Consider the following 12978-nt stretch of genomic DNA (forward strand, 5'->3'; position numbering starts at 1 on the left):
GAGGAACCCCCTAGAAAGACGTTGTGCAAGAGGAAGCGCATAGACTCACAGGACGAGTCCTTCACTTCCGATACCGACCTCGAGGAGTCAGAGGGGTCCCCTAAGTCGTCCTCCGATGATGTCTCTTTCTCCAACATCCTGGAGATCTTGAGGCAGAGAGGCGACTGGCTGTCCAAGAACCCCTCTGAGGAGGAGTCTGTATTCCTCAAGGCCTTTGGAGCTCAACCCTCCGCCTTGTGGGTGTCTCCACCCTTCGATGAACTCCTGGATTTGATTTGTCGAAGGGTGTGGGAGAGCCCTGATTCCATGGAACCGGTGCCCAGACGTCCAAATAAGTTTCTTTCTGCTCCCCTGGGAAGAGTTCCTGACCAAAGGGGTTTCCGTAAATGTCTTGGTGGTGGCGGCAGCAGGAAGTTGCAGAGGCTTCTTCTTCCGTCCATCCTCCTAACAAGGAGTCCAGGAGTATGGACCGGTACGGGAAGCGTACCCGGTCTTCAGCGACCTTTACCTTGCAGTCGCTGAATTATCTTTGTCATTTTACTCGGCTCCAGAGAGATCTCAAGGTGCTAGGAGACACTCTGACGGGTAACATGCCTGAGGCGGTAGCGCAGACCGTTAACACCCTGTTGTCTACCCTTGGTTCCATTGTCAACTCGTCCATGAGGCTCATATCCTATGCAGCCGAAGGGGCGAGTAGGGCAGCTAGCTCAGGTGTAGCTCTCAAAAGGCAAGCCTGGATGCACCTGTGTCATTTCACGGAGGCCTTTAAGTCTTCCTTCACTGACGCCCCCTTTGATGGGTCCTCACTCTTCGGGACTCTATCTGCCGTAGGGGCCTGTTTCTCTCTTCCTTCTAGGCCTTACCCCAAGGCTTAGAGAGTAGGGAAAATGTGGTTCAAGAAGTCACAGAAGTCTTTCCCTGCCGCTCAAGGTGAGTCCCCCTCCAGAGGCAGAGGAGGGGGAAATTATTCTGGAAGACGCCGTCCTAAAGGCAGAGGAGGCCCCCGCAACTCGGGAGACCGCAATTCCTTTCGCAGGTCTTCTTTTCAGCGTTCCTGAGGTGTTGCCCGACTGTGCTGTTCCGGAGCCAGTCAGGGGCCGAATTTCGTTGCATCCGTAAGCTTGGGAAAGCATCACCCAGGATCGTTGGGTGCTTCGAATAGTTACCGGAGGTTACACTGTCCCCTTTTATCAACAACCCCTCCAGTCAAAAGAATCCCGGACGTTCCATCCAGTCAACGGGATCAAGTAGCACTAGAAGTTTCAAAGCTGCTAGAAAAAGGAGTCATCCAACCAGTCCCCTCAGACCATATCGGATCAGGAACTTACTCAAGACACTCTATTGGTGCCGAAAAGAACAGGGGACCTGAGGCCCATTCTGGATCTCAGCCGATTGAATCACTACGTTCTGAAGTCCAAGTTCCGAATGGTCACTCTTCAGTCCATTTTTCCCTTGCTGGAAAAAGGAGTATGGATGTGCTCCATCGATCTCAAGGATACCTACTAGCACCACATCAAGATGGACAAGGCATCCAGGAGTCAGTTGCGCTTCCGGCTGGGAGCCAGTCACTTCCAGTTTCTTGCCCTGCTCTTTGGTCTCACCACAGCCCCCAGGATGTTTACCAAGTGTTTGGCAGTGGTGACGGCTCACCTGAGACATCGGGGATTCCAGGTGTTTCCATATCTGGATGACTGGCTTCTCACCGCTCTCACCAGGCATCTCCTCATTCAAGCCAGGGAAGCTACCATTACACTTTGTCAACAACTAGGAATTACCTTGAACTAGGAAAAGTCTGCCTTGCTGCCCTCACAGCGTGTTGTTTTTATAGGCTCTGAGCTAGACTCTATTCAAATGCGGGCCTTTCTGCCACAAGAGAGGATAAGAGTGCTGCAGTCTCAGATTCACACATTGTTGCCCCTCAAGAGAGTTCAGGCCAGGTTAGTTCTACAGCTCTTTGGATCCATGGCTGCCACCATCATGCTGGTGCCTCTAGCCAGGTTACACATGTGGATCCTACAGTGGCTCCTTTTGGCCCAATGGTCCTTTCAGAAACTTCCTCTTTCCCACTTGATACTTCTCACAGAACAGTGCAAACAGGACCTCCGCTGGTGGCTATGTTCCAACAATCTGGACAAGGGGAGGAGCTTGATTCCTATGTCTCCAGTGGCCACGGTGACCACAGACACCTCCCAGATGGGGTGGGGAGGGGGCATTATCTTGGCAGTGTGGTCCAAGGCACGTGGCAAGATCACGAGGTACACCTGCACATCAATGTTCTAGAGATAAGAGCGGTGTTACTAGCGTTGCGGGCTTTCCAAAGCTCTCTTCCTCTGGGAACGATTGCAATTCACTTGGACAGCATGTCCATGGTGTGGTACTTGAACAAGCAGGGGGGAACCAAGTCTTATCCCCTCTGCAGAGAGGCCATGCGAGTGTGGCATTGGGCAGTGTCTTCCCAACGGTTTTTAGTGGCAACGCACATTCTGGGATAATGTGATAGCGGACAGGCTGAGCAAAGCTGTTCTGATGCCTTACGACTGGTCCATGAACAACCGAGTGGCGGTTCAAATTTTCAACAGGTGGGGTCAGCCTTGCTGCGATCTCTTCACCAGCCCTCTGAATGCCAAATGCAGCAAGTACTTCACACTGATCCCCCCACAGGGGGAGTCATCCAGGGATGCTCTAGTCCACGATTGGCCCCCCGGTCTGATCTATGCTTTCCCTCCGTTTCCTCTGTTATCAAGAGTGATTCAGAAAGCCATATCCTTGGGAAGCAGGATGATTCTAATTGCTCTACACTGGCCTCGACAAGTATGGTTCCCCTTTCTTCAGCAGTACGCAGTGGACAGTCCTTGGACCCTGGACCCAGTGCCAGACCTACTGATTCACATGTCAGGACAGCTCCATCCCTCCCTGCGAACCCTCAGGTTGACAGCCTGGCTGCTCCACTTCCATCACTAGTTAGACGACATTCCTTTTCACTTGAGGTGATACACATCTTGTCTTCATCTCATAAGTCTTCCACTAGAAGGATTTATTCCAGCAAATGGAAGAGATTCTCCATTTGGGCTCAGGCCCAAGGTTTGGACCCCTTCACAGCCCCAGTTCCGTCGGTTTTAGATTTTTTAGCCATGCTTTTCCAACAGGGCTCCGTGTCTGCTACCATTAAGGTGCAGCTGGCTGCAATTTCCAATTTTCATACATCTTACAAGCCTTCTCTTATGGGTCATAAACTTTGTAAGGCCTTCTTGAAAGGCGCCTGGTTACTTCGCCCTCCTGTTTCAGAACCTGTCATGCCATGGGATCTAAATCTTGTGTTACAAGCCATCACTTCACAGCCCTTTGAACCGGCTGCCACCTGTGAATTAAAATTTCTATCTTGGAAGACGGCTTTCCTAATAGCCATTACATCGGCCAGAAGAGTATCAGAGATTCAAGCCTTGTCCATTAAACCTCCGTATTTGACCTTTCATAAGGACAGAGTTTCCCTGAGACTTAACCCATCCTTCCTTCCAAAGGAAGTTAATCTTCATCAGTCTATCGAGTTACCAGTGTTCTTTCCAAACTTTTCCAATAAAGCAGAGTTTAGATTTCACCAGTTGGATGTGCACAGACAACTAAGATTCTACTTACACAGGACTAAGCATATTAGGAAGTCTGATCAACTGTTTGTGTCCTCAGAAAACGGAACAGGTTGTCCTATTTCCAAGAGCACAATTTCTAAATGGATCAAAGATTGTATTTCCTTTATCTGTTCATCAGCAGGCAGAAATGTACCTTTTCCCATCAAAGCTCACTCTACCAGGGCAGTGTCTACATCAGTAGCATACCATGCCAGGCTTTCATTGGATGATATTTGTGCTGCGGCCCCCTGGGCCTCTCCGCACACCTTTATTACTCATTACAAGTTGGATGTGGCTTCTAGGGGCCGGACTTCCTTTGGTTCCACGGTTCTCAGGAGTATTTTCCTATGAGCCGCCCAGGATAGAGGTGCTGGGGACACTGTCCCGTGAGTAAAGAATGTAGGTGAGATAGGACCACATAACATCAGGTAGTTATGTACTCACCATAATGATCCAATGTATGTGGTCCATCTCGCCTCACATTCTTACATATCCTCCCACCTGCCCCCTTCCTGTAGGATTTGGAGGAAAATTGGCTCTGAGAACCCTTCAATGTCAGTTGTTTTTTCTTTCCTTTCTGGCTGGAGCTCCTTCCAGTGGCGGTTGTGTGTGGGGTGTGACTGGAATGGCTGCAAACTAGATCTGGGGCTAGGGCGAGGTGCATCTTGGGATACCGAGTTAGCCCAGCCAATTAGAGACTTTGTGCTAGAGAAATAAGTTGGCCGAGTCGGAGCTGATTCTCGGCTCCGAACCCGTGAGTAAAGAATGTGAGGCGAGATGGACCACATACATCGATCGTTGGTGAGTACATAACTACCTGTTTTTCTGCATCTGTTTGAAATATGTCCAACTGTTATTTTTATTTCTCCTGTAATTGAAACTCTGGTGTTCATTGTACTTAAGTATTTAGTATTTTCATGTTTTCTATTTTATTATGAAATATTTGTATGTCTTTTGTTGTTGTGGCTGGTCTTTTAGAGAATACTTTCAGCATCTTGAGAGTACTTGTGCTTATTTTTAGTGATGCCTTGGCCACTCCAAAAGGCCTTACTGCTTTGGTTACACACACTACCATTTTTTGTTGGTATTGGTTTACTCTGGTTCCTATCACATAATCGAACTTGTACAAGTTCAAGTGTTTAAATGGAAGTCTCTGTAAGTGGAGATTTCCATTCATTTCAGTGTGGTGCGATCTCGGAGTTGGTATATTTAAGTAGTGGGGGGCTTGGGGGTGCAGGGGAGCTTGCCCCCCTACTTACAATAGTTTATTTTATATTTACTTTTTATTACTAATCAAAGTTTTGTAACTTCGAACGGAATGGTTCAAACATTCCATGTTCGAAGTTATAAAACTTTGACTATGTGATATAGACCCGTTTTACTCCGTATAATTGGATACCCTTGTAAGAGCCTTAGCGTAGATGACTAGTGGCATCGTGGTTACCTTATAGTATGGGCAGAAGGGTTACAGCTAGTAAATCTGTCACAGCTTTTCCCACGAGTGTGTGTATGAAACTCAATAACACAGGTGTGGGTGTCTTAGCTACTTGGAACTGAGACACAGTGCTCCAAAGTGAGTCTTCTTTGGGATCTGGAGAGAGAGAGAGAATCCAGTCCCAGATCTGGAGTGTGTTCCCTGTGTGCTGTTGGGAGAAATTGTGCTTGATGTGAAGAGCTACATTTGAAAATATTGTGTAACTCCATTTTCTATTCTTAGTGGCCATCTCTCACTGTTGTCAGTGGTGAGGATTGAGGCTCTTGTTTACTGGCCTGGAGTAGAGAAGCCATCACATATTGGTGTCAGAGCAGTGGGATATTAATTGAACTTCAGTAGACTGTGGGCAGTTGTCTCTTGAAGGTGTGTATACTCTCAACAACCACATGGTAAACATTCAGGGTTTCATTTTCACAACAGTTTTATTCATTTTTGTTAGTTTAGTCTAGTCAGGGAAAGCAGGCAAGTTATCCACAGAGGATTATAGTAAGCTGACAAAAAAACAGTTGATCAGCGTGTGCAAAGGACTGTTGAATGCTAACTGGACTAAAGAGGAAATGATTTCAGCCTTAATCTCAGCTGCAGCATGGTCCACTGGCTAGGAGGACAACCTGTCTGGTGTTGGGGGTGTGCAGTCTTCAGAAACAGGAAAGCTCACCTTTTCCTCAGAGAACATAAAAATCCATCTGGAGTTGGACTTGAACTGGAGGCCACATGTTTGGAGGCTGAAGAAATGGAGAAGAAGCATCAACTTGAACTGGAGGCCAAACCTTTGGAGGCTAAAGAAATGGAGAAGCAGCGTCAGCATGAACTGGAAACCAGAGAGAGACTACAACGTTGGTAGACCGAAGAAAAGGATAAGCAGCTTCAACTGGAGGTCAAACTTTTGGAGGCAAAAGAGAGACTGTGGTGTTTGAAGGATGAAGAAAAGGAGAAGCAGCATCAGCATGAGAGGGAAATGCTGATCCTTCATCAGAGTCATGGAGGTAATGGGGAGGGAAATAACCGGACCCCAGAAGCAATAAAGGTCAGTAAATTTCTTCCACAGTTTGCAGAGAGGGATGACTTTGATAGCTTTATTCGTATATTTGAAAGAGTATGTAAACAATATAATGTTGACCAACAGCTCTGGGTACAGTTCCTGACCCCCTTACTCCATGGTAAAGCTATAACTGCTGTCTCTAGGTTGTCTGATACTGATTGTTTAAACTCTGGTAGAGTAAAACAATGTTAATTTAACTGTTTATAAGTTACATCTGAATCTTATAGAAAGTTTCATGAGCATAGACACAAGGCAGATGAAAGTGAATGTGATTATATTGCTGAGTTAAGCATATATTTTTAATAGGTGGGTGAATGGGTGTCGGGTAACCACTTTTGAAAGGCTGGCAGATCTTTTGGTGAGGGACCAAGCCCTTAGTACTTTGCCTTAGGACATGAGAATCTGGTTGGCAGACCGGGAGAGTAACTGCAGATGAGCTGGGGAGAAAAGGGGATCTCTGCTTAGCAAGCAGGGCATTGCTGCACATGGATATAAGGGAACCCATGGTGGCAGCCTAAATCTCCCAACAGAGTCTACCATTAACAGGGGAAGCCACTAGTTCAGGTACACCACCAGGATCAGGGGTTAGATGTTTTAAATGTGATCAGCAAGGCCATGTAGCATACAAATGTCCACTGAAGCAATGTGGGGAACAAAAGGTGAGGGAGCCAGCAAGTGGGAATAACAGCGTGCCAGTGGTAAGCTCTCTGGAGACAGCAGGGCTACCAAACCATCACCAGAGTCTGTATCCTATCATAGTAGATGGAAGGACAGGTCACTGCTAAAAGAGATACAGTCTCTGACATAACTGTTGTGAAGCCTGCAGTGGTTAAAGAGGAGCAATACTTCCTTGGGCAGTCCACTTCAATCAGAGCTTTAATAGGGATCCTATTCCAAATATCTTTGGCTAGGGTTCACCTTGAATGGAAGGGTGGAAAAGGAAGCAAGCAGGTAGCTGTGTTTGAGGATATTCCTGCAGATGTCTTGATAGGAAATGATTTTGATAATGCAGTATCTTGTGTGCATGCAGTTACACACAGTCGGGCTTGGAGACAGGCATGTAGGTCTGTTAGCCTGGAGGAGACCCAGACAGACCCCACACCTGAAGCTGGGACTTTTGATGTAGCTATTTCAGGGAGGGAGCTACCCTGTAGCAGTGAGCCTAAAAGTGAGCCATAGCTGCTGGTAGGTACTGATGTTCCCATGGACAGGGTGACTGCAAGGACAGAGGTGAATGGTAGTACCAAGGCTGACAGTGAGGCACTGCTGTCAAAAGATACTAGGCCTCCTGTGGAAGGGGAGCTTGGAGGGGTTACAGAAGTAGACTTCAGACAGGCTCAGGATTTGGACCCTACCTTACGAAGCTTGTGGAAGGTAGCTGAGGAGACACCTGATGATCAAGGAAAAGGAGAGTCTTTATACTGGAACAATGGGTTACTATATAGAGAGTGGACCCCTGAGGAAGGACTAGAGGGTGAGGTAATACAGCAGTTGATAGTGCCCAGAGCCTGCTGTCTGGCACTTCCAGCCATATACCATGGCATTCCTTTTGCAGGTCATATGGGCATAAAGCATACCAAGAGACGTATTATGCAGAAAGAACTTTTATTGGCCTGGGATTGCATGGGATGTAACAGGGTACTGCAGGACCTGTGAGCAGTGCCAAAAGGTAGGCAAGTCAAGGGAGAAGGTCAAAGCTCTTTTGATGCTTTTGCCTGTGATTGAGGAGCCATTTCAGAGGGTAGTTGTGGATATTGAGGGGCATCCGAGTACCCCAAGTTCTGTGGGGAAGAAGTATTGCCTGGTGGTAGTAGCTTATGCTACTAGATACCCTGAGGCAGTGGATCTGATCTCCATCGATGCAAATGCTTTGATAGAGATTTTCAGCAGGGTATGTTTCCCAAGAGAAATACTAACTGACATAGGTGCCACTTTTATGTCAGACTTGCTGGCTTGTCCGTGGAAGCATTGTGGGGTGAAGCACCAAAAGACCACCCCCAGACTAGTGGTCTTGTGGAGAGGTTAAGCTCTACACTAAATACCATATTACAGTCATTTGCAGACCAGTTTGAGAGAGTGAGACAAATATTTGCTCCATCTGCTGTTTGCATACAGAGAGGTACCCCAGGAATCCACAGTTTTTCACCCTTTGCGTTGCTGTATGGGCAAAGGGTGAGGAGGCCTTTAGATTTGATTCATGATAAGCATGAGGGTGTGTGTGAATCCCACAAAGGAGTCTATTGTGGCATATGTCCTAAACCTCAGGACAAGGGTTGGGGGGAGCTCATGGGCTTGGCTCAGGAGAAGCTGGCAGGAGCCCAACAGTAGAAGAATGTTTGGTGTGACAGGAATGCTTGAGCCAAGAGTATGCTATGGGACAGCAGGTTATGGTGCTTATTCCTGTCAGACACAATAAGCTGCAGGCAGCTTGGGAAGGGACCATTCGAAGTGGTAAGGAAAGTCAGTAATGTTAATTACATGGTAAACCTTTTAGGCTGGAGGCAGGGGCACAAATTGTACTATGTTAACATGATGAAGCCTGGCATGTTAGGGAGGTCCTGGACAGACTGAAAAGGGCAGGGTTGACCATTAAGCCCAGTAAGTGTCAGGTGAGTATGGCAGAAGTCTCCTACCTAAGACATAGAGTGGGGAGTGGTAAGATTAGGCAAGAACCTGACAAAATGGAAGCTATTCAGGTGTGGCCTGCCACTGTTAAAAATAGGTGAGGGCATTCTTCGGGACAACTGAGTACTATAGAAAGTTTGTTCCCAATTATAGTACAATACCTGCTCCACTCACAGATTTGACAAGGAAAAACAGGCCAGATAAGGTAGCGTGGATCCTAGACTTCGAGTAAGCATTCCAAAAGCTTAAAGGGCTTTGGGAGGACCACCTGTGTTAGCTAGTCCAGATTTCAACAAAGAATTTGTTGTGCTGGTGGTTGCTTCAAACCATGGGGTGGGGGATGTACTCAACCAAGTTTCCTCAGTGGGAAAAAAGCACCCATTTGTATATCTCAGCCATAGACTCCAACCCAGGGAGGAATGTTATACAGCTGTAGAAAAAGAATGTCTAGCCATAGTATGGGCACTGCAGAAACTTCAGCCTTATTTGTATGGAAGGAAATTCACTGTGGTTGCAAACCACAATCTCTTAACATGACTACGTAGAGTCAGTTAATAAAATGCCAAGATATTAAGGTGTACCGTAGGGTTGCAGACATATGACATGACAGAACAGCACTGTAGTGGGGTCCACAATGCCAGTGCAGATGAACTCTCAAGATAGGGTATAGGTTAATGCGTTCCTAGACGGGCCTGTTTCTCTCAAGCAACATTTTTCCAGGGTCACTTAAAAACTAGCTAGAGTCTTCAAAGGGGGAGAGAGATATAGTATTGCCATCTGTGCCAGGAAGAATGTGGCAGTGCATGTGGATCATACGCCAGCATAGCTAGCTGGAGTTTTGTAAGTAATTTTGTGTCATTTCACTGACACACTGACTTGTACAGATGCTTGTGTTAAAAACGTATTAACAGATAGAGGCACTGGGAACTAATGCCAGGGCACTGAAATGAGCTAGGCTTGTAAAGGCTCCAGGGCCATTAGCCTAGTACACACGTATGAACCTATCAGCAGTGTTATTGTAACTGATTAAATGTATATGTTTAAACAAAGAATTTTGGAAAGGAAGAGAAGAAATTTTTGAAATTGTTCTATAATTTTCAAATACTGCAACAGATGTTAGCAACGCTCTCAATGTGTATTGTACCAAAGTCATGTGATCAAATGTGATGTCATTCTATAACCAGCACTGAGAGGATGGAACTCGCCCAGCAGTTTTTGTTTTCTTTGGAACCTGATATAAATATCATTGCCAGTTATCACAGTCAATCAATTGATTGAGTTCAGTTCAGTTTTAGTTGGAAATCCATCACCTTGCCTCATGGAAGTAAGCATCTCAGCATCTAATCTTGCCTTGCTGTATTAAGTTAGCTAGGGAGCCGTTATTCTTTAGACAGTTAGGAAATGCGGTGAGATTTGTTAATTACTGTTTTTCTGCATCTGTTTGAAATCTGTCCAACTTTGTTATTTTTATTTCTCTTATGACTGAAACTCTAGTGTTCATTGTACTTATATTTAGTATTATCATGTTTTCTATTTTATTATTTATTATTAAATATTTTTATATCTTTCATTATGGCTGGTCTTTTGGAAAATAATTTTAACATCTTGAGGGTACTTATACTTATTTCACTCACGCCTTGGGTGGTCCAAAAAGCCTTGCTGCTTCGTTTACACTGTCTACCAGTAATATTAGTATTGTTTTACTCAGTATAATTGGGTACTCTTGTAAGAGCCTTAGAGTAACTGACTGGTGACAGTGTGATTACCTTATAGTCTGGGCAGAAGAGGTACAGCTAGTAAATCTGTCCCAGCCTTTCCCATGAGTGTGTGTGTGTGTGTGTGTGTGTGTGTGTGTGTGTGTGTGTGTGTGTGTGTGTGTGTGTGTGTGTGTGTGTGTGTGTGTGTGTGTGTGTGTGTGTGTGTGTGTGAAAAAATCAAATACTCAGGTGTGGGTAGCTACTTGGAACTGGGCCACAGTGCTCCAAAGTGAGTCTTGTTTGGAGTCTGGAGAGACAGAAAATCCAGCCCCAGGTCTGGAGCATGTTCCCTGTGTGCTGTTGGGGGAAATTGTGCTTGATGCAGAGAACTGCATTTGAAAATACTGTGCAGATTCTTTCTGTTCTTAGTGACTGTCACCGGTGTCAGTGCTGAGGATTGAGACTCCTTGATTACTAGCCCAGAGTAGAGAGGCCATCACAGTCCTCCAGTCTTTTTATGGAACTTTATTTGAGCCCTTGAGAGTTGGAGCACATGGAAGAGCACCCTTTAGCTTTCAGAAGCTTGTCTGCCCTCAGGAGTAGAACCTGTATAGCTTAGGCTACTGCAACAGTGATCTATTAAAACCTCTATCATTATAGTAAGTTTATTTGCACCACTGTACTTTTTTCCCATAACCATACTTTGATTTGATTTCTGATAATGGTTTAGAATTTGACTATTGCTGAAAAAAAGATAATTTGAGAAACTGATGTGCTATTGACTTTCTGTTGCTATGCCACCTTTTGATACTCATTTCATTATTTTGTAGGAATTAAAGAAGGAACTTGATGATCTTCTGAAAGAGAAGATTGAAAATCCACAGCCTGTTGATTGGCGGGATACCCAGTCAAGAGACTGTGCAGTACTATCCGCTATTGTGGACCTTATAACAACACAAGAGAGTATAGCTGGCAGAAAATGTGATACTTCATTTCAACAGCCACTGAACAGCTGGCATTATTAATACCAGATGGACATTTTGGACCTCCTCTTTGGATATGCTGTCATTTTCCACTCAGAACTGAAGGCAACAGCTATCTTTTCTAATGCCTGTCTAGCAGTGCACTAAAATGATGTGAGAACGTTGTATTTTGTGATTGATATTTTGATTTTGAGCTTTTTTACACTAAAGAACTGTAAATGAGTAAATATGTTTTGAGATGTTAAGAATGTATTGATGAAGGGGTGTGCCATACTAATCTGATTTGCTAGATGCTGAAATTCAAGTCTGCCCATTTCATCAGAAAGTAAGACCATTTGGTCTGCCTGTTACATTCTTATACCACTCATAAGCTTTTATTTATTTTTTGTACGCATTAAGGACTTGTATTGTTTATGTCTGAAGCATAAGAAAGTATCTGTTTCTCTCTAATGCAAGCTGATCTTAGTAACACATTGAAATAGCACCTTTGCTTTGTTAAAATTCATGATTTTTAAGAGCAGAAACTTCTTTTGCCTTACCTCTTAATTTAATTTTATTTCATTTGTCATGTTAAATATTCCCTAACAAAAAAGTTGAAAATGTGTGTGACAGGTTTTTACATGGCACATAGCCTTGCAGGAGGTAATACACTAGCTGTGCAAGTCAGATACTGACCCATGGTAACTAAATACTACCGGAGGACCCCATCTTCCAACATCAGCAAGGCACATGGAATATTGTTTTGGAGAAGTTTGTCTTTACATTTTGAAGCATTTAATGCTTCTAGACAATTGGATGTGGGACTTGCTTTTTAAAAACTTTAATAGTTATTTGGCTAGCGATGTTCCTCCAAGTGGGCAACAGGTTACACACAAACTGATAGCACTGATATTAGCACAGGGTCTAACTGTCTGAGGGTATGCAGTGCTAGAAGTCTTCATTCTTGTAATCCTGAGAATGAGTTCCTTAATTTCTGTTTGTGTACTTTCCGAATGAATGCAAGTCATTTAACCAGACAATGCTCCAAGGTCTTCCCTGAAAAGATGCATTGATTAACAAAAATGTTAACAAAAATCATTACTTTTGTACATTAACTTTGCAACAGTTTTCCTCCTTGATTGCATATTCATTTAGACAGCATCTTTTGTATAAACATTGGGCTGATACCTGTCTAGAACTTCCATGTTGGCTGCAGGCTTCATTGTTTAACCCAGTAACAAAGTGGTTGCACACAGTGGAAAACTACCTCTTTCTCATTGTTTGCTGAAAGTGAGATGTTCTGTGGAACAGAAGCTGTCATTTGAAGAGCTTTGGTTTTGAAGGCTCAGTAAAATTGAATTTACTGTAGGGATGTCCAAATAGAAGGACAGAATACCAGAAAACAGTTGAGAGAGAGAGAGAGAGATCTTAAGAAATTCACAAAGAAAAAAAAAACTGGTGACTTGTCCATGTAAAACTCTGTTCTTTCAATTTTCTCAGTCGTGGGTCTTGACTAACTTCAGCCCCACCTTCG

At 44.7% G+C, this 12978-nt stretch overlaps 1 protein-coding gene across 1 annotated transcript in view; it reads left to right on the forward strand.

Annotated features, from left to right (window-relative positions):
• The window catches only part of DHX36 (DEAH-box helicase 36), a gene marked incomplete in the record, with an annotated part of 1900459 nt that extends 1887813 nt beyond the window's left edge, over nt 1-12646 (forward strand). The window contains 1 exon segment of the mRNA XM_044070516.1: nt 11313-12646. Coding sequence (XP_043926451.1) covers nt 11313-11507 — 195 coding nt within the window.
• Between the last annotated feature and the right edge of the window lie 332 nt (nt 12647-12978).

The sequence above is a fragment of the Protopterus annectens genome, chromosome 4.part1, assembly GCF_019279795.1.
Source record: "Protopterus annectens isolate FY-2018-M chromosome 4.part1, PAN1.0, whole genome shotgun sequence".
In the NCBI taxonomy this organism is placed as follows: Eukaryota; Metazoa; Chordata; order Ceratodontiformes; family Protopteridae; genus Protopterus; species Protopterus annectens.